The sequence below is a fragment of the Chenopodium quinoa genome, unplaced genomic scaffold, assembly GCF_001683475.1.
Source record: "Chenopodium quinoa cultivar QQ74 unplaced genomic scaffold, ASM168347v1, whole genome shotgun sequence".
In the NCBI taxonomy this organism is placed as follows: domain Eukaryota; kingdom Viridiplantae; phylum Streptophyta; class Magnoliopsida; order Caryophyllales; family Amaranthaceae; genus Chenopodium; species Chenopodium quinoa.
In genome coordinates, this window is record NW_018742788.1 from 86,532 (window position 1) to 109,100 (window position 22,569).

Genomic DNA, 22,569 nt, shown 5'->3' on the forward strand with positions numbered 1-22,569 from the left:
ACTTAAAGCGAAAAATTCAAAAATTACAACAACAAATAAGCACTAACCTTTAACAATCCACAAAGAAGGCCTGAATCTCCAAGAAATTTGCTTCAGAAGCGCAACAATTAGGGTTTGAGGAAGAATAAGAATAGGGGAGAGAATAAGGGAGATGAACGATCATAAATTTGGAGTAAATGTTGTCAGTTGAGCTTGGAGGGAGAATTAAAGAGTTGGGGGCATTTTTGTCAAGTCAAGTCTAAGCATAAACCCTGTCATTAACCCTAAATTAACTTTTTATTAACGGCGTGCTTACTGTAGTAATTAGGTGAAAATTATGAGGGTACTGCTGATAATGAAAATTTAATGATGAGTATCAAAGATAAAAGCCAAAAGTTGGAGAGTATCAATGATAATTACCCTTTTTTTTATGTGAATGTAACGTGAAACAAGAAGGGAAAAAAAAAAAATTGGTGGTTTATAAAACAAAAACTTAATATTATGGGCTTAATGTGTTTAAATAAGTGTGGGCTTATTATCGGGTTTTTGTGATGTCGGATTAGTTTAGCAAGTTTAGGAATACGGGTTTATATGATTAAGTATACATAACTTTCTTTTATTTTCTGATCAAATAAAAGTTCTAATGAGTATTTTAAATAAATAATTAAGTATACATATTCGTAAAATAATTCTTTGGTTTATATTAAAAGTAATTAATATAAACAAAATATTTCCGTATTAAATAAAATATAATTATAATTTCGTAAACTACGGGGATTACATTGTTACATTCTCTCTCTTACTATATCTTACACTCACATTCTTCAACTATCTCTTGAATTGCATATCTACATTAAGTGAGTAGAATGTTAAAAGACAGGAAATGCAGTACTACTATCATTAGTATAGCGACCCTGTAGTACTATTGTAGTAAATAGAACAGTGTTAGCAAGAAAACACACCTAGCCACCTAGATGGTTGGGTCCCTTAAAAATGAGATTCTGATATTTGTTAACCAATGTTAACTATTCATTTTCCTTAATTATGATCAAAGTTGTTTGGGTCCAATTCAGACAACTTAATTGGTCCGGTCCAAATGATTTAATTACAAAAGCCCAAAGCAAGGTTCAACTCTCCAAAAGCATGCTAAGTCAGCCAAGCCTAGTCAGCATGGCAAGCCCATCTGACTTGCGGCCCACTTCATCAATTGAGCAAGGTATAAAAGCCTTCAATTGCCTCATTTATCATTCATGCACGTTAAGCCTCAAGCAATTCATTCTCTGGCATAGCTTATTCTCTCCACGCACTGAACTGACTTTAGCATCGGAGGGGCCTTCCTCGGCAACCACCCCCAAGGCTAGTTTACGTGTGTTTGCTGTGCAGGATTTCCTCGGCCCGATCATCACTTAGACCAAGATCGATCTTCTCCCTCGAAAAGGGCCTGCTAAAGGTCCTATTGTTTTCATCCAAAACAATTGGCGCCGTCTGTGGGGAAGATACATCAAATTAAGCCAAAAAAAAAATCAACCAATCTTAGTAGAAACATGACTAAGAGCGGTAAAAGCGCCGTGAGTGCTAAGAAGAATGGTCCTTCCTCTTCGAGGAGAGACCTAATTACGGTGAGAGTGAATCAACCAATTCAACCATCACCGGAACCTTCTTCCCCTTCTTTAAAAGCTCCCTCCTCCCTGGAAAAGGTAGCATCGGAGAAGTCACCACCGCAGCATATTCGCCAGTCGACAAGCTCGTCTCAGCCGAATCAATCAAGCTCACCAGTCCTCCTCCGCAAAGCTTTCGTTCCCAACCGAGAGCATCTCCCCAACTTTCAAGGCAGCCAAAAGGAGGCCTGAAGATGCAACCACCTCAAACCATTCAAAAGTCGTCGCAACGACCGGGATGATGAGGAGGAAAAAGAAAATGACCCATGCACAAAAAGGCCAAAAGGCAGCCAAAAGGTGAAAGGAATGGTGTCCTTCCAACAAGTGTATTATTCCGGTAGAGGGTTCAGAATTATTACAGAGCTAATTCTTCAGTAAGGTCAAGTGATCAGAATGCCTAGGTGGAGGCCGCTTCCGATCAGTAATATCGAGGTACAATTGATATTGCAGCTTAATCTTAACTGAACCCTTCGGGTCGAACCCAATCGAATCTCCGATCCGAGACGTCGAATTAATCCAAAAGGATTTTATGAGTCAACAGAGTTTTACGAATACAGACGTCGGACATCGAGCCTAGGGCGTCGAGACCGAGCGTCGCAAAATCACAATCGACAAGTATGAGCGTAGCCACAGCTAGGCTAGGCTAACTCATCATAGGCACTAGGCGCGCCATAGCAGCCTTAGCATCATGCCTAGGCGCTGTCGCAGCCCTAGCGTGATGGCTAGGAACCATGGCTGGCTATCGCTAGCACCAAGCGCGCCAACACAGCCCTAGCAGCATCACTAGGCGCTATCGCAGCCCTAGCATGATGCTGGGCGCCATCGCAAGCCAGCAGCCCATCGCAGGCCTATACGCATCACTAGGCGCATCATGCGTGGCCTAGGATGGCTGGGCGCCATCGCAGCCCAAGCAGCATCACTAGGCGCACCATGCGTGCCCTAGGATGGCCTGATGCCATAGCAGCCCTAGCATAGTGTTGGGTGCATGGCAGGGCCACACGCACCAAGCACAGCTAGTGCTAGGCACTGGCGCATGCGTGGTGCGTGGTGCCTGGGAGAGGGGTGTGCGTGCATGGTGCACAGTGTCGGGGCTGATGCGTGAGGCCATGCGAGAGTATGTGCGAGGGGCTGGCAAGCCAGCACGCATGTTAGGCATCTTGTGCGAGAGAGATGTGTGGTGCGCATAGTGTGGGAGTGCGGTGCGTGGCGAGAGGCCAGCATGCGTGGCTCGCTAGCAGCACGCATGCTGGGGCCATGCGGGCAGCGATGATGCGTGGGATGCTAGCACCAGCGCCAGCACGCACCAGCCAGCGCCAGCAAGCATCAGCGATGCTGCTGGGCTAGCTGGCACAGCCTGCTGGCACGCTAGCTGGCAGCTGGGCAGCAGGCTAGGGTGAGGTGGTTTGTGAGGAGAGTGGGGACCAAGGCTTTTGGAAAGCCTTGGGAGCAAGGCATTGGTCCCCCCACCTCTCCATGGTCCTCAACTAATACTCTCTCTCTCCTTGACACTTGTCGAGTTGTGATTGCATTTATTTATTGATTTATTTTAGAAATAAATTAAATAGCAAATAAAACATTCTCCCACATTGGTTGGGGAATGAAAATCAAGGGATCATTTCCCTATAAATACCAAGCTTGGTATTGGGATTTGATACAACCTTGAGTGGAATTAAAAAGGCAACTCTAAGAAAAGAGTAAACCTTTGATTCGTAAAACTCATAGTTATTTTGTCCGGGTCTTGACTAACCTTCAAGACTTAGGACGCTCGGGTCGGGTCGAGGGTACGATCCGTCGGAGATCTCGTCTTTTCGGGATTTTGAAGTAAGAGCTCTTTAGGAGCGAAGCACGCGTCAAAGGTATAATTCTTGTCCTTAATCTTGTTTGATTAAGTTTATTATGCTTGTTTAATTGTTTTAATTAAGGGGCGGGTCTTGGTGGGTTTCCTTCCGTGTAGTGTCGGGTCACTACGAAACCCTACAAAAGGAGGCCTGAAGATGCAACCACCTCAAACCATCCAAAATTCGTCGCAACGACCGGGATGATGAGGAGGAAAAAGAAAATGACCCATGTACAAAAAGGCCAAAAGGCTTAAGTGCTTCGGCCTAGAGGTGATCATTTGGCGGGCCGGGCCAAGCTTCGGGCCGGATTTTTTTGTGCCCAAAATGGTCGGGCCGTACGGGCTTTTCATGCCAGTCCTAAAAAAATCAACTAAATATGCATAAAAACGCATTCCCAAACCCGGCCAAAATCGGGGCGGGCCGGGCCATACTTGATCAGGTCTACTTTGGCCCAAGGCACCCCAACAAAAGAAAAATCTTTGGGGAAGGAAAAGGTTGATTCCTCGTATGAGCCGAAAGACCCAGAATATCAGCCAAAGTCTAGGAAGCCTGCTGATATTGACAGCAGGCCTGATCGAGAAGAGTCCAGTGCCAAAGCCATGGAACTGGACAATCAAACTAAGTCAATAGAGTTGACCGAAGGGAATTCTGAAAGATGCATCAGCATTGGGCTAGGTTTTGATCCAAACGTCCGTGTTGAACTTATTCAACTCCTTCTGGACATCAAAGTTCTGTTCGCTTTCTCGGCAGCAGACATGCCCGGGATTGATCCGAACCTCATCTCTCACAAGCTTAATGTCGACCCTACATGTCGGCCAGTTAAGCAAAAGAAACGGAATTACTCCGCCCAAAAGAACCAAGACATCGCAGCTGAGGTCAAAAAACTTCTAGATGCAGGCTTTATTGAGCCTTGTCAGTATCCAGAATGGTTGGCTAATGTGGTGACGGTTCAAAAGGCAAATGGCACTTGGAGAATGTGCGTTAACTTCACAGATCTAAATAGGGCCTGCCCGAAGGACTTTTATCCCTTGTCGAGGATCGATCAATTAGTCGACTCGACGAGTGGGCATGCCCTGCTTAGTTTTAAGGATGCATTCTCGGGGTACCATCAGATCATCATGCATCCCGACGACAAAGCAAAAACGGCCTTCGTTACAAGCGCCGGGGTGTACAACTATAAATGATGCCCTTCGAATAAAGCGGAGCAACTTATCAAAGGCTGGTTGATCAGGTCTTCGCCGAGCAAAAGGGTCGTAACATGGAAGTCTATGTTGACGATTCTATCGTTAAAAGCAAAAAAGACAAGGACCATGTAACGGACCTGGCCAAAACCTTCGCCACCCTTAGAAAATATCAGATGAAGCTGAATTCGAAGAAGTATATCTTCGGCGTGAAGTCAAGCAAGTTCCTTGGCTTCATGGTCAGCAAAAGGGGGATTGATGCCAATCCCGCCAAAATTCAGGCTACTCTAGATCTTCCCGAGCCGAAAACAAAGAGGGACGTTCAGCGTCTCACTAGCAGAATGGATGCCCTTTCCAGATTCATCTCTACAGCTTCGGACAAGGGGTTTCCCTTCTTCAAAGCGCTAAAACTCCCGAAATCAAAAGAGCTCATCTGGGAAGACGAGCAAAAAGAGGCCTTTAAGCAACTCCGTGAGCACCTAGCTCAACTCCCAACACTGGCAAGACCATCTAAAGGAGAAACCTTATACTTATATGTGGCAGTTAGCCCCGCCACTGTAAGCGCGGTGTTACTAAGGGAAGAAGAAAAAGTTCAGCGACCGATCTATTTTGTCAATCACACTCTAACGGATGCCGAGACACGCTACCCCCTACTCAAAAAAGTTGCATATGCAATAGTGGTAGCCGCTCAGAAGTTGGGGCCCTACTTTGATTGCCATCAAATAGTGGTCTTAATTGATCAGCCACTAGAAAAAGCCTCGGCAAAGTAGAAAAATCTGGTAGACTAGTAAAGAGGGCCTTCAAGCTCACTGAATTCAGTATCAGCTACCAGCCGAGGGCAGCTATCAAGGCTCAGGCCTTGGCAGAATTCCTAGCCGAGTGTTCTTAGCAAGAGACACTTGACGAGGAAAAGAAAATCTGGACTGTTTTCACGGATGGATCCTCCACCGTGAATGGTTCGGGGGCCGGGGTATTCATAACCTTGCCCGAAGAAAAATCCTTTGAATGTGCACTGAAATTCTCATTCAAAGCTTCAAACAATGAAGCTAAATATGAAGAATAAGCAGGCAATTGCCCGAGTTCCTATGCTCCGGCGTTGCTCGGATCAGCATTTGGAGTCTTCGAAGTCTCGGCACCAGCAGAGGACGAGACAGGGTGAGCAGTATCTTGCTCCTTTCTTGCAGCCTCCTCTTCTTCTTCGGCCTCAGCCTCGGCTAGACGAGCAAGGAAGGTGATCTCGGCTTCGTGAGCAGTAAGCAAATTTGGATGGTTGGGAACCATTGACCATTCTTCAGACACATCCCAATTGATGCCTGGATCAGCATGAAAGGCCAAGCGCCGAGCCACTTTGAAGCCATTATCAAAACCCTCATCATATTAATCTTGGGTGTAGATTCTGACTTTCAGTAAGTTCTGGGCAGCCTCAAGCTCTGCCTTGGCCTTCGCAGCTTCATTAGTTTGGACCTCAAGCTAGCTCTAGACTCCCTTCAGCTCAGTCTTAGCATAAGAAAGATCAGAATCCTTGGCCTTCAACTAATCGCTAAGTCGCTGAATTTCAGCCTCAAGATCAGCCTGCTTCTGCTTAGCTTCTTTCTCGGCCAAGGCAACCTTCTCATTGAGCTCATTGGCCATCTTCTGCCGAGCTTCTGCCTCTTGCTTCATTTTTTGCTGAATCTAAGCCTTGAAACTCGGAATATCAGCAGCTCCGTACTCCTGGACCAAGGCTTGGCCTTCGTCGATCCAAGGAAAAATAGATTGCTCGAGTTCTCGGCAGAAGTTGCGGAAGCTGGCCGCCATTTCATCCATTCGAGACTGGCTCGCAGCAGATTCTTCCTCTGCTTTCTTTCCCTACAATTCAGCGAGCCGAGCTTGACAATCTGCTTCTTCGGCTTTACTTTTCAGCTCCTCGTTCATACCCGCAGCCATGACATGGTTATGAACGGCCTACAAGGTTCAAAAACAAGTTAGCCTAGGAAAAAGACTTAAGCAAAAAACTTGAGTAAAATAACTTGAGTAAAACAAACTTAAATGAAAAGTTTAAGTAAGAGCAAGCTATCTGCATTAGCAGCTTGTGATTTTCAGCAAAAGGGTCTGGCACCCTGACAAAAGGCTCGGACTCCCCAGCAGTGGCTCGAAGGGACCAAACCTTCGTCTTTTCCAGCTTGGAAAGGCTAGACAGATCACCAAAAAACTCGATAGCTGAGTTTCGGTGAGAGAGCATGCTGTTCCTAACAGCTTCTGGAACAGTTGATAGTTGGGCGGACTAAAAACCCATATACGAAGATTAGAAAGTCCGGAAAGAGTTCCCAGCAGAAGTTGAAGGAACAACAAAACTCTTTGGGTCTTTAACTCTTTCCTTGGCTTCCTTAAAATTTTCAGGCGTCCCATCAAGAATTTGAACATCATCGTCCTCAGGCTGCACAATCAGTGCATCAGCCTCTTTCCGAACCTCATCAGCAAAAGGTTCGGCAATGTGCCGAGGAGACGGAGAGAAGCTTGTGATGGGAGGAGTCATTTGCTGAACTTCTCATCCCGATTTTTGGGAGGAGTTGGAGTCTTCTCTTTGGCCACATCGGCTGGCCCTCATCCAGCCGAGGTCTCTTTGTAGTGGGATCAACAATTGGGAATTGTCCCGAGTTTACTACGGCCCTTCTTCTTCTTTGTCCGGCAATTTCTTCAGCCGAATATTCGTCTGAAGATGATGATTCCTTATCTGGCTCTCTCTTGTCTCCTTCTTCTTCGTGAGACTACAGCAGAAGAGACAGGGGTCAAAGAGCGATATCGGTATCGTCCAAAAAAAAAAAAAAAAAAAAAAAAACTCCAAGCCGAAGCTTAGTACTTAGAAAATTTTTTAAGAAAATTCAAAAGAAAAAAAAAACTAAAAAAACTAAAAAGAAGGAGCAAGGCAAGGAGAAAAAGCATTAAGGTTCACCGAAGTCTTCAGCAAATGCTCGTCCTCGGCACTGAGCACGTGAGGTTCAACAACAAAAGTTTATGGCTCAGCACTTTACTCGAAAACTCTAGCAAAGATTCCAGCCCTTACACTAGCTTTGAAAAGCAGTGAAATTTGAACAAGTTTCGGAGAAAATTACCTTTATCAGACTCGGAATTTGACGATCTATATGTTCGGAGCAACGAATTTCAGTCTAAGGCTCGGAATTGCAAAGAATAAGGGAGAAAAAGAAACGGGTTCTCAAGGGTGTTAGCGAAATCAGGGAAGAAGTGTTTGCGAGAAGTGATTAAAGAGAGTGGAGAGGGCGGTTTAAATAGCTTGCTAGAATCAAGAATTCCAAGAGTCATAACCTCCAAAAACCCCACTAATTCCATTTAAATTCAACCATTAAACACTTTTCCAAGTTAACCACCCATTAAACCTTCCACCTTCCCTAATTATTCTCCTTAAATGGCAGTTGCGGCTACATCATTAACTGTCCAGATTCCAAATTCAAATTACAATCATTTGTTTCCCTCCATTTTGCAAGTCAAAACCCGACCCGTCATCCTTCCGAATCGGGTCTGGGGGGCAAGTTGTTTGGGTCCAATTTAGTCAACCTAATTGGGTCGGTCCAAATGATTTAATTACAAAAGCCCAAAGTAAGGTTCAACTCTCCAAAAGCATGCTAAGTCAGTCAAGCCCAGTCGGCATGACAAGCCCATCTGACTTGCGGCCCAATTCATCAATTGAGCAAGGTACAAAAGCCTTCAATTGCCTCATTTATCATTCATACACGTTAAGCCTCAAGCAATTAATTATCTGGCATAGCTTATTCTCTCCACACACTAAACTGACTTTAGCATCGGAGGGGCTTTCCTCAGCAACCATCGTGAGGCTAGTTTACGTGTATTTGCTGTGCAGGATTTCCTCGGCCCAATCATCACTTGGACCGAGATCAGTCTTCTCCCTCGAAAAGGGTCTGTCGAAGGTCCTATTGTTTTCATCCGAAACAAAAGCTTTAACAGTAAAACAATATGCAGCATTGTTACATCATCAACGGAAAAAAAAAAGAGATGTACGTCATGTAGGGTAAATAAGTTACAATTACATCCACAATACATAAAATCCTTTCCATTTAGAATCACAAATAAGCTATATAATTGGCCTTAAAGAATTCAGAAGGACACTACAATAAGTACCACTAAAGTTTCATTGACTATTTTACTAATTACATACTATGACCCAGTTTGCAGCAAAAACAAGTCAACATCTTGAAGCAAATATACAGTAAAAAAAAAGTTAAACAAAACATAATTCTAGTATCATATCATAGTTACAAAATGACGGTGTACAAAACAACGCAAAAATAACATGATATACTTGTGTTTCAAGAACCAAAAGGAGGGAATAGTAGTTCTAGGTACTTTCTTACCATGGGAATCAAACAGTCACTTGGGGGAATATAACGTCAGGGTTGCGAGTGAGTGGGTTCAGAGAGTCAGCTTAAACTTCATTAATGGGGTGAGAAAGGCTCCAAATAAAGTTCCAAGTCCATGGTTTTCTAAGCACTTGTGAGGAGATTCTCATTATTTCCTTTGACTTTGAAAACTGAGAATTACAGTTCTTGATCAAACCAATAGCAAACAACCACTGAGATCCTAATTGTTTAGTCTCCTAGAAGACCATATAACTAGATTATCAGATACCATATACAATCCTGCAATATGAGCTTCGTCTAATCTGAACCTGGAAACAATGCCTTCTCCCTCTGTCATCTTCCAATGTTAACGAGTCACAGGTTCGATTAGTCTCTTCACTTGAATTAGACTGAGCATTGGGCCACCAACTGGTGCATAGTTTCGGAGTGGATCTCTGAGCTGCATCACCATGACTATTGTAAGATTATCTCCAAAAATCCCGCAATTTCTTGATCCATTCTGTGTTATCTTCTCCAGACGATTTGTTGTGATAATAACTACATTTGGCATGATAAGCTCTTAGAACATTCATTGTACTCTTTATCATCCTGATTTTCACCACCTGATATTCCAGCATCCAGTCTTAACCACTCAGCTATTGAAATAGAAAGATCCAACAATCAATTACCATATCGGAAGAGCCGTCGAAGTAGTAAATCCTGGGTTGATATCTGACCTCTTACAGATTTTACCCTGATACTGGAAGGTGCATCGTGATCAGGAATGCCTGACTGTATTTTCAGCCATTCGATCATGAGGGCTTCTGTATTGTCGAGTGCAAACAAGGCCAGATCTCTAGCGGCCACATACTCTGACCCGATATCACTATGACAGGAACTAGCCGGATGCCAACCAGTTCTGCCGGACGAACTCGACAAGTTCAAATGGAATGACACATCAACAAGTAACCAAGGTTAGCAGCACAAGCAGAAGATGGCTGGATTATAATATTAAGAATACAATGTAATACTAGTAGTAGCAATTACAATGTAATCCAAAAGGATAGGATAGCTTTAGGCTATGAATCTCTATGTAACTTGAGGTTACAACTCTCCAAATGTTTCTCACAATTTTCTCGATACCCCCTTACATGCTCAACAGCTTCATTATATATTACAATCTAAAAATAGTTACTACAAAAGTTGGGAAAGCATTAGTCTAAAGTTATGTTTCCAAAATGGTGAAAGGCACATTCAGATGTCATGCCTTGCTGATTATAGATGCCTTCCAAAAAGTAGTGCAGCCTTCATGCTTGGTCTTCTTTCACTTTTATTGCTAAGCCTATCTCGATGTTGCTACTGCTTTGCTTGAGGTGGTTGTGACTGATGATCTATCACACACTACCGGTCGGTCTTGAACCAAAGTAGTCACAACCCTGAACATATGGATGCCCCTCAACTCAGTCTTGGCATTAGATTTATGCTGAAAAGAGGCAGACCTACAGCACAAGTTAGCATAATTAAAAATAAATTCTGAAAACAACCTAGAAATGAAAAAATTAACAGATTAAAAAAAGAGCGTACCTTTCATAGGATATATGTACAATTGCAAGGAAATGTTACTTAACTTTCCGCCTCCGTTTCATGCATCAGCTTCAAAATCTTTTTTTTATTCTCTTCGACAAATTTATTATCTGCCTTAAAATTATTTTCACATTTACCCTCTAGCCTTGCATCACGTGACCCTCTTTGCACAATCTCAAGCAAAATTTCTATGGATTCTAATCCAACTAATATTTTGCCATCATCCGAAATCACTGGCAAAGATTTCACATCATTCAAAATCACAGTAGATTTAGGACATTTGATAATACCAAGGAGTTCCTTAAACTTAATAGGATCGGAAACATCATCACAGACTTCCCACTTTTTGGGATTCCATCCATATCCAAGGTCAAACATTATCCACATGCGACTCAGTTTAACCCAATCATTTATGAGCCCACGTTGAAGGTCATTAAGTTTATAAGACTTTTCCACATTTTGTAATACCTTATACATTACTTTCAGAATCTCATTAAACCTAATACTCTCAGAAATCACAACACAGAGTAGTTTGTAATACTTTTCTGTATCCTCCATCTCAGTTTTAGCTCCATTGAATATTCTAATGATACATTCATGAACCAAACTAGCACTAAACTCAACAGGAAGTGGGTCATAGTTACTTTCAAAATAAAGCATTTTTGCACTCGTAAATCGAAAACCAAATTCCTCAAAATCCTTTACTTTCCACCAATTTCCCCCAACCCCTACAGCCAACATATAAATTGAAGGTTTGTGTACCAAAATATCAACTAAAAAGTTCTCTCCTAAACATAGGGTCACTATGAGAAAACACCCTTCTTTATAATCAATTGATTCTCCACATTTCAATTGGGGCATATCTTTCTTTACATTACACTTATGACCCATATAACCGATACAAAACCTAGAAGACATAATCATCTCAATCAATTCCCAAGGAGCATTAGAATGCTCAAGATCTAAAAAGAACTTATCTTTATCGGAAACTTGATTTGGATGAAAATCCTCTTTCTCTACAACTTTTCCTTGAACACTTTTACTCGTTTCTCCTCCATCTTTTTTCCGCCCCATTTGTTCAAATTCACTCTGTTACACAAAACGGGAAAAATGATAAAAGAGAAAATAAAATTAGGTCTAGCAAGTATCTTGACTCTCAAATAGACTGCCTGCCAAAAAGAAACCATGTTGTGACAGTGACAAGCAAAATTAAAATACAATCCGAAGACATGTTCCTTTAGTAATTTATTTTCTTACATATAAATCCTAACATCATAAATGGTACTATTGGAATTAAAATCGTGTATTCTTATTCAACAGTTTTTTAGTTTAGTTCGTGCACAGTTTAAAGGCTAGAGAAAACTCGACAAAATAAGCAACAGTCAGTTTAAGTAGATAAAACAAATCAAAATTAGGTTCAAAAGCTTCATGGAGTGAATTACTAGAACTCAAGTTCAAGATATTTTCCCTGATAACAGAAGGTGCTGGCATTAACTTGAGGCACAACACAAACTGAAATACATTCCAAAACAATGTAAAATTCACCAATGCAGAAATATCACACAAGCAATCATAAGAACTATAACTCACAATTAATAAAGAAGTTTAGTGTCACCACATTATTAATGTAGTGCAAGTAATTCGACAGGCCCAAAGCCAAATCTTCTTTAGTACATAAATATACATAGAGATGGGGTAGCAGGCAAATTAGCATTTTTAGTGATATCCTATTCTATGTCATTACTTCTGTCCTGATATATTTGGTACTACCACAACATCCGCAATTACAAAATAACATTAGTGATTGATTTTAAGCTGGTGAAATGTTTAGGTGTAGTGGAGTTAAAGGGGGACATGATCATTCCAGACCCCCTACTGGGACTTAGGTTAGGTAAAATCAGGTCAATAAAACTAAACACAAGGAGCACCTACATGGATTTAAATTTCATTAGCTTCTGACCAAGTATGTATCCATGACAAAACAGAATTAACTTAGAAACTATATATCCTAGTTGCATTGCATTGTAAATAACTTCTATCTTCTTCCATGACATTTGCCAGAAATGAGAAACACTAACGAGTTTCCTTCCTTCCTCGGTTTATTAGATATTTAAATTATATATATCTTGCGAAAACTAAAAGGCATGTTCACATGAACTTGATATGAACCATGGTGAAAAAAACCCAAATTAAAAATGAGGCCATTACATTGACAAAAAAACTCAGCAAAAACGAAAAAACAGAAGAAAGAATGAAAACAAACCTGAATTAGGCCCAATTTACAAATATTTTAGGATTAGGAGATTTATGGAGCTTAAAGTCGTATATTGGGCTTGAATTTGTGAATTATACAACACAAAAAACAGAGAAAAAAACAATATACCTAAGAAAAACTAACCTCAACATCTACCATAGCCCATAGGTCCATAGCCATGGAGGTGAGAGTGAGTTGTGGGCAGTGGAAGGGAAATTAGTGTTGGTGTGGCTGGGTAGTTCTGTAGTTGTTTAAGGTTTTGGGGTATGTGGGAACAAAGTTGTCTTTTCAACTTATTTACTTCAAATTTGTTTATTGAAATATACTTACTTCAATCTATTAGACCACTGAGCTGCCTGGTTTTATTCAACAAGAGGGGACATGGAATTGTTTTATCAGTTCCTGTGCATACCAGTTGCCAGTGAGAATGCTCTTACTTGTTATGACAGAGAAGGCTATAACAATATATTGGAAAATGCTAAGCCTCATGATCATAGAAATTTACATAGGTTAACAAAATTCTTTCAAATTGATCATATGCTCTGAATTCACTGACAATGTTCATATAAAATCAGATATATTAACAAATTTAAACATCAAAATCACCAAAATGATCATGCTTAATCCACATCACAATACATCATGCTTCACAATGTCACAAAATACAAACCTAATCGAATGGCAAAATTATCGAATACTCTGCCTCAGGAACATGATTTGAAGGACTGAAATGTGTACTTACAGAGATTAGTGAGTCCATTAAAAATTTTATAATTACATCAACCTATATAACCTAAACCCTTCGCAACATCTACATTTCACATAAATGACATACATAATAAACCTAGATGATGACAGAGATTTCTCTCAAAAACAGTCACAGGAACATCGAATACTCTGCCTCAGGAACATGATTTAAAGGACTGAAATGTGTACTTACAGAGATTAGTGAGTCCATTAAAAATTTTATAATTATATCAACCTATATAACCTAAACCCTTCACAACATCTACATTCCACATAAATGACATACATAATAAACCTAGATGATGAAGAGATTTCTCTCAAAAACAGTCACACTAATCAATTATACAGAAATAATTCCTCTTAATCAATCTTATTAAAATTATCACAATTTGAGCCAAAAATGCGCAACAAAAAAGCAAATGCTGACAATCAAACTTTAACAAAACGAAAACATGAATCAAAATTGAAGAACAGATTAAGAGAGAGAAACTGATGATACCTGAAAAGCTGAGAACTCTGAGTGCGCAGCAATGGAGGAGAGAGAAAGGTTTCTGGAAATTGTTACTGGGGTTAAGTCAGAGAAGGGGTGAGTGGGGCTGACCCTTAAACCATTATTATTGGGTTTTTATTTTGATTCTTAAATTCTTGGGCTCTAATTAAAATATAAAAGTTATAAAATAAGATCTTTATATTAGTACCAATAACTGGCCTACTTCAAAACTAAATTAACATTAGAAGCAAACTTAAGTAAGAAAAAACTACACAAAACCCTATAAAATAAGACAAAGCCCTGTCCACTAACATTGAAATGGTACCAGATAGTAAAGGCAAAGGGTTATGCATTCAAATGTTTCAGACAGGTTGCATCTTTTTTTTTTTTTTTTTTTTTTTTTTTTTTTTTTTTTTGTTGTTGTTGTGGTGATGCAACAACACTACGACAGGTTGCGTCTACATGCTGACACTGCTAGATCGAAATGAGACTAGTAGGCATGTCATGATATTAATAATACAGAGTACTGAAGCTCATATTCAAACCAATAATTAAATAAGTCCACAACAAGAAGACCTTAATTGGAATATTACCTGAAGCCCTGACCACCCTTTTTTTCTTGTCATTTGCTCTACCATCAGCCTCCAATATCCGCACCCACAACGTTTGCCGTTTTTTCTCACCATCGAAAAATGTCTTGGAAGCATAATATTTACTTCCATAATCATATCTCCAATCAGTAATACCTTCCATGAAGTCAGTATTGTCCACCTCAAATTCATTTGTTACGGCCTTATAAAAGCCCACGATCAAGAAAACTTGCCTTAAGAACAAATTTGGTGTTTTCCTTCATAAAATAGTTCTCTGCTCCATCTTTATTATCAATGCTCACAAGAAAGAAATCTGGACACTCCCACTTTCCGGTTTTTGCTGATAAGTGAAGAGACTTCACTTCTAGTCCAATTAGCAAAATCTTTACTCTGGCACAAAAATGCCATTTCTCAGCCATCTACCTTTCCGCCTATAAGAACGTGCCAAGCACCATCAGCAGCTTGCCAAGCAGTTGTAGGATCTCTGAAATTGCTAGAATCAATGTCACCATCTGTTTCAGCAATTACAGGATTATGAGGCGACTTAACCTTTTAGGTTAGATGGGGATCAGCGGGGTCCTTAGGGAATGCCAAATTCTGTGACTGAAAATTCTAAGTGTCTGCACCAGTATAGAAAATGACAGGTTTTCCTCCAGGGAGCATGGTGACAGACCTGGAGTAGCAGCAACCCAATTCATAAGGCTCGGTTGGGTTAAGGGCGTGTTCAATGTGAATCTAGTTGACAAGATCATGTGAGATTGAATGAACCCAAGTCATATTCCCCCATATAGCTGAGTAAGGATTATACTGATAGAACAGATGATAAACACACTTGTAGTATAATGGTCCTATACTTAAATACAGAGAACATCTCAATCAGTTTCATAACTTTATGATGCATAAACAACCAAAAGAGGATATGACATACCATTAGGATTTATGAGTTCATTAGCCCCGATACTTCAAACTCCTTTTTACTTAATTTCCCAACCAGGTCTTCAATTTGAACATTTCTAGATTCAGCGATCCCAGATATTTGACCGGCTTCTTCTGTATAAACCTTTTACTTGGCCTTCAAGGAAGCAAGTTTCTCCTTCAATTCTGTAACTTCAATCTGTCTGAGATAATTTTTCAACCATCTCTCTAATTTCAACTTCATTTGATTCAGCAATTCCCTCTGCTTCATGAGCCTTCTCTTCATACTTTTTCACTTGGCCTTCAAGAGCTACAAGTATTTCACTGAATTTCAGCCTCTTTATCAGCTAATTTAGCAACAGTCTCCTTTAACTGTTCTATCTCCGCCTCTCTAGACCCGGTTATCACAGATGCTTCACGAACCTCCTCCTCATATGCTTTCACTTGGTTTTCAAGGGCACTCAACCGTGCACCCAACTCCTCGACTTCCTTCTCTTTCTCAGCTAGTCTACCACTTGTTTCCTTCAACTGTTCTTCAGCCTGCAAATGACGAGCTTCAGCAGCAGAGTGCTGCTCAAAAGATCTCAAGTGTTGCTCAGTTAATTCAGTGATGGTATTCATGTGAGAGGCAAGTTGAAGAGAAGTGGCTTCTTTTTCTGCATCAGCCGAATTAAGCAATTCCAGAAGCTCATCAACCTTGTTCTTCGTCTGGGAGTTTTTTTCCACCAAAAGTTCCTTCTCTGAAAGAGATTGTGCCACTTTACCCTCAGCTTCCTCAATCATCTTTTTAAGCTCTTCATTAGAGCTTTCTAAGGAATCTACCTTAGCAACACTCTGATGCAATTCTTCTGTTAGAGATGCAGCCTTCAGTGCTTCTTCACCGACCTGTTCTTCTAAACTTTGTACCTTATCTTCAAGAATCTTAAATTTCTCAGACAATGAGTTAGCCTCAGACTCCTTTTCGCTGAAATTTGCCATTGTCTCCTGCATTTTTACCTCAAAGTCCCTAGTAGAAGACTCGTGTAAAGATTCAAAATGCATTTTACTTGCAGTTGCTTCCTCTATTGCTCTCACTTGCTCCTCTAATTGATCCTCAGCAGCTTTCAGCTTTTCCATAATTACACACACCCTTAGTCCAGAGCCCTTTAGATCATTTTCAATGCTTTCTAGTTTCTCCTGTGTAAGAGACAATTCACCACACAATGATTCAAGCAAATTTTCAGCTTCCCGAAGCTTTTTAGTGGAATTCTCCAATGCTTCTTCTGAACTTCGTTTCTCTACTTTCATTACATTCAAAGATTCCATCAGCCCCACTTCCTTTTCACTTGCTGTTTGAAGTGCACTCTCAAGGTTCAACATTAAAGATCGGAACTTCTCGATTTTTCCAGTGAGTTCAGATACCATGCCTGAATATTTTTTTGATTCAGCTTCGGGATCCCCGCATTTTTACTCCAGTGAGCTTATATTCACTTCAAGCTCTTCAATTTTCTGCTTCTTTTCTTCCAGCAGCGATTCAAGGTCACCCATGTTTTTCTCAGCAACCTCAATTATGGAGTGAGAAGATTTTACTACATTTTCTAATTCTGCTGCACGAGAAGGTAATTCTTGCTCCAACTCCTCTATTTTCTTCTTTGAGATTTTGGACTCAAGATTAAGACTTTCAAATGATTCTTTAACACCAGAAAAATCCTTTTGATTAGTTTCATGATCTTCCAAAGTATCTTGCAAAGACTTCGGCTTTTCATTGAAGTTATTTTCAGTCTCTACCATCTCCTCCTGCAACTTCTTGTGATTCGGTTCAAGAGTTTCATACTTCTTCCCACATTCTTGCAGCTTTACTTCAGTCGATAAGGCCTCATTTTTCAAATTTGCATTCTGTGACTCAGAATCGTTTAATGCAGCAGCCACTCTTTCTAATTCAGTCTCAAGCTCGTTTATCTACTCCAGTGCTTCAAGGACTTTTCTGCTAGATTCACTAACAGATGATTTGCTTTCTTCCACATTTACTTCAACATCTCGAAACCTATCTTTCATTTCCACAGGTTCTCTCTCGACCTTAATGAACTCTCCATCATCCAGAGAGCTTTCTTTTTCTTCTTTATTACCATTTTCCTGTTGCCAAACAAATTCAAGTTTTAGCTATATAAAATAAAAAATTAAAAAAATGATATTGCAGATACTTATAAGCTATATTTAACACAAATCTACCTCAATTGGCTCCGTAACACTAGCAAGCTTATCCTTGACTTCCACCACTAGCACCTCTATAGTTTGTTGAGTTTCATCTTCCATTAATAATCACAATACTTGACCTCAAGTCATTATTTCTGTCTTTTAACATGAAGTCACAAACAAGCATAAATAACTGCAATCAAATGGTGAATCAAATGATGGCAAAAGTTGAGAACTTCAGAGAGATGGCATAACTGAAATCAAATGGTGAAGCAAATGTTTCATGTGAAGCTACTCTTTACATGCATCATCAGGGGAAGACAGAATATAAAAGAGTCAAGGCAGCAAAGAGAGATGAGATCAAGATACAAGATCAACAGTTAGAATGAGTTCAACACATAAGGCAGCTCTTAAGCAACCAAACTAAGGAATCCATTTCAAAGAAAAATTGAGTCAAGAAATGTCTGAAGCAGAACGCCAGTTACTTTAATCCTCATGGCTAAATAAAAAGTCATCAAAAATAACGAAAATTAATTAGAAAGCATCTCATACCATAAGTAATCCATACAGGTTTACCATCTCATTATTATTCCCCATCAAGTCAGTCTGGCACTGCTACATTCTTCCAGTGTTCCACTTCTGTCTCTATTTCCATTCCAGCCATAATGTTCAAAGACCTGAACATTTTTCTGTTCATCAGAAACTACAAGGCTGAGTGTACTTCCATCGATCAGGAACTCGCTTGAAAAACAATCAAATGACCCAAAATCCTTTGCTAGCAAGCTAAGTTGAGAACCTTGTTCCTTCTAGTTGAGAAAATATATGCTTTCATGAATATCCCTGAAGAGAATAAAAAAAAATTACCTGCAACAGTCAAGAAATATATTGAAGAATCATTCTTTATATAAACATCAGTTCTCTATTTCAGAAGGTATTGAAAAGCAATTAGAGATGAAAAAGAAAAATAAAATTATGATTCATAATACTCAAAAAAAAAGATACAGAGTCCTTCGAATCTAATATCTACTATCTAAATTTTGTGAAATATCAAATCACATCGAAAAAAATATGCACAAAAAAAACAAAGTAGACAAGAAAATTACCCCCGCCAACATAAATAATCAAGAAATATATTGAAGAGACATTCTTTATATACACCTAAGTTCTCTATTTTAGAAGGTATTGAAAAATAATTAAAGATGTAAAAAAAATTATGATTCATAATACCAAAAAAAAAAAAAAAAAAAAAAAACTGTAAAATATATAGAAAAAGATAAAAGTGTAGTTCGTATCTAAAATCTACTATCTAAATTTGTAAAATATCAAATCACATAGAAAAATATGCACAAGAAAATTACTCTTGCCAAAATCTAGCAATGAACCATGGAACTAACATTTCTACCACCAAAATTGATTTTATAACTTCATAATTGGAAAAAAAACCTGAACTTGCAAAGAACACCATAAACTCGAAATTCATCCTCAAGCTCGCATTTGGTAACTTACCACGCTTCCCCTTGCTGCCCCTACTCCCAACCGAGCCACCGCGCAGCAGCCAATCAGCCGCCCAAACTCCTACTTCCCTCAAACACCCAAAATCGCAACAATCAGCTAGCTACACACAATTCTCCTCTTACTTGTTATGCTGCACTCCAACCATAACACTGACACGACAAGCACCACAATCTGAAGGGAATGGTGGCTTAACATATGTAGAGGTAAGCCTGCAAATAGAAAAGAAGCTAAAATAAAATAAGAAAAATTAAAAAAAAAAAAAAATGTACGAGTTAAGTACAAATACAATCTCTAAAGTTTAAACCATTGCATTTAATCTCTCACCTTTTAAATGAGGCAAATTGGTCCATTAACCACCAGGGAAAGCAATTTCCAGCCAATAACTGTTGATGTGGCAATAGGTTTAGGGACCTTTAAATATTATTTGTCATATAATTTACATATATTCTAGAAATAGTTTAAGGACTTGTCCGATTTAATTGAATAAGCTAAGATTGCGTGTGTGTGCGCAATTTAAGAAACTTATTAGGCTCATTCTCTTCTTTATTCTAATAGAATACAATAAATATTAGTGATGCAAATTTTAAAATTGTTGATAATAAAAATAAATATAAGTAAAAAAATTATAAAATAAAAATTGGTTTAAAAAATAAAAACATCTGATGAAGTCATAGAGTATTTTCTTTAATTGAATAATTAAAAAAAAAACGGTTGATAAGTACTTGTATAATTGTATTTTATCCTAAAAGTTAGATTCGGATGGTACTTTTTTTTCAATTTAGGATGGTTGTTCTTAAAAAAAAAAAAAAAAAAAAAAAAAAAAAAAACAAAAAAAAAAAAAGGTAAGAAGGAGTAATCTGGCAAATTGACATTTATCACCCAAAATCTCTCTTCACTTTATATATTAGATAAATAGAATAGTTTAGGGTAAGTTGGCAAATGTAATGATGTTGAAAATAGTTTAGGGATCGGGTTGACACGCGGCGCAATCAAATTGGGAATGGTGGCTTAACATATGTAGAGGTAAGCCTGCAAATAGAAAAGAAGATAAAATAAAGTAGTAACTTAGTAAGGCTCAAAGAAAATGGTAGTCAATGCATGGAAGTATTAGAAGTGTATGTGAATTGCTATCTACTCATCTGTAACTCATAAGCATAAACTATCAATCAGGTGCATTATCATATAGCTTAATATGAAACCATTTGGGAAGAAGAGAGAGATGACCCAATTTCAAAAACCAAATATTCAAGTCAAGTAAAATAGATATATTCATCAAACTTCATGAAAAGCTCTTAAACAGAGTTTATGTTCATAAATATACCCATTCAAAACCATTAAATCAATGAGCTCCAATGGAAACTGAGAACTGAGCCTCAAATGAGTCATAACTAATCCTAGGATCATTTTCGAATGTGTTAGTTTAAATTAAACAAGAAATCTTGGAAAATTTTCACAAAATGGTTGAGTCGGACACTTGGACACGTAACCGTGTCGGCCATGGGTACCCGAGTCCGAGAATCATAGGCAATATGTGAACATTATCTTCAACAAATAACCAATTATTCACAGCAATATATAAACAATTTACCAACACAGCAAAACAATTTACCAACACAATTTTCATCAAAATTTAAATTATAATTACATAGATAGAACTGAAAACAATCTATGAATCGCGACACTATTCACAGCAATAAACCAGCACTCCAGCAGCGCTCTTGATCAAAAGACAGGAACAAACATTGCTGGAAGAAGAATAAAATTACGAGCATATAATAAACCAACAAAAAAAAGGGGGGGGGGGGGGGGAGATTACCAGTAGGTCGATTTCTTCCTGCACATGTATTTGCTCAATCTCCCTACTCATTCAAACAAATTAATAAGGTTGAAAGTATATTGTAGTCAAGAAAGCAGTAACAAAACAAAGTTCTGATTGATCCATATGCTTTTCAAAAGCCATACGATGAAATTTTTAGCATTGAGAACTGAGAAGTATACACCAGGAAGGACATAATTGTACCTAATTTGATACCACTCTATTTGCTGGTGGCTTGATAAAGCCATTTTCAGGTGAATTGACAAGATCTTGAACTCATTTCAGAAACTTGAGTCATGACAGATTTACCACCATTCTCAACATGCCAAAAAATCATAATGATGAAATTTATGCAGCAAAACAGGGACAAATGGCTTACATGTTATAATGTAAGAATTAAGCACCACCAAAAGAATTTTCAGTTAAGCCAAGGATGACAGAAGATGAGCAGAAGAGCAGAGCAAAGAATGAGCACAATTGAAAACAACTACTCATAATTAAACAATGTTTATCTACTCATTCTTTCTAAATTTTATCCAAATTCTAGTTGAGAAGGAAATTAAAGTTCACTTCTACAGAAAAAACTCCAGAAATATATCATCAAAGAAAAAAAAATATATTCCAGAACAAACTACAAAATTTTCTTCTACAGATCAGTTACGATTAATCAAAGTTCATTTAGAATCATTAGATAGAAGAACGTAGAGAACAAATATATTGTAAGAGTAAAATTAACTTTCAGTGATTAGGCATCCAGGACCATAGATACCAGTTGGGTGGAACAAAAGGCAAGGCAAGGCAAGGCAGAGAATCTCCGATCATCCAACATGCAGAGAATCTCCGATCATCCAGCATGCATACCGGCGATGGTTGTTGGTTGGTCACCGTCAAAGGAGAGAGAAAGAGAGAACAAAATCGCCGGCGGAGGTCTATGGGAGGGCCTTGAAACTCCGTCATCGCCGGCGCTTTCGTCGGTGAGCCGGGGTTTGTGTTTGGTGGGTATTTACAAGGAGAGAGAGAAGGCAGAGCTTTGAGAGATTCCTCATACACATCTGTTACAGCAAATGCCATCCCAACAAAAATCTTTTCACTTCTAGATCTGAAATTTGGAACTCAACTCAAAGTCAAAAGAAAAAAAAAACCCTAAGTACACTTTATCTGTCCGTTTATAGCAAAATCTAGGGTTCTGCAACTTTTGTTTTTTCACTTATTTTTCTTTTTATATTTTATTACTACTATGCTGTACTACACTACTACGTATATTATTATCTGTCCAATCTCCATTGGACTGTATTTTATACCATACTACATATATTATACTCCTCCGCCCACGAATATCTGCAACAAAGTACAAATGGGTGGACTCCTAGGTAAAACTTTTAGGGAATATTAAGTGTAGTTGGGTGGGTTTAATTAATGAGAGAGAAAAGTAAAAATACAAAATTACCCATATGATGATATATATAAACTAAACATTT

The 22,569-nt window shown here is 39.0% G+C and overlaps 1 protein-coding gene, 1 long non-coding RNA gene and 1 pseudogene across 2 annotated transcripts; all 3 read right to left on the reverse strand.

Moving 5' to 3' along the window:
• Positions 1 to 9,147: 9,147 nt before the first annotated feature.
• On the reverse strand, positions 9,148 to 15,549 carry LOC110724916 (annotated as a pseudogene).
• Positions 14,462 to 18,642, reverse strand: LOC110724917 (myosin-9-like). Its single transcript, XM_021904403.1, has 2 exons — positions 17,797 to 18,642; positions 14,462 to 17,700 (listed from the first exon to the last, which is right to left on the reverse strand). The coding sequence occupies exon 2, from the start codon at positions 16,990 to 16,992 to the stop codon at positions 15,910 to 15,912; it is 1,083 nt and encodes a 360-aa protein (XP_021760095.1). The 5' UTR covers positions 16,993 to 17,700; positions 17,797 to 18,642; the 3' UTR covers positions 14,462 to 15,909.
• Positions 18,643 to 19,278: 636 nt separating this feature from the next.
• Positions 19,279 to 22,338, reverse strand: LOC110724918. The gene is made up of 3 exons (XR_002512080.1): positions 21,092 to 22,338; positions 19,600 to 20,304; positions 19,279 to 19,484 (listed from the first exon to the last, which is right to left on the reverse strand). It is a non-coding gene; the product is annotated as an uncharacterized LOC110724918 (long non-coding RNA).
• Positions 22,339 to 22,569: the final 231 nt, after the last annotated feature.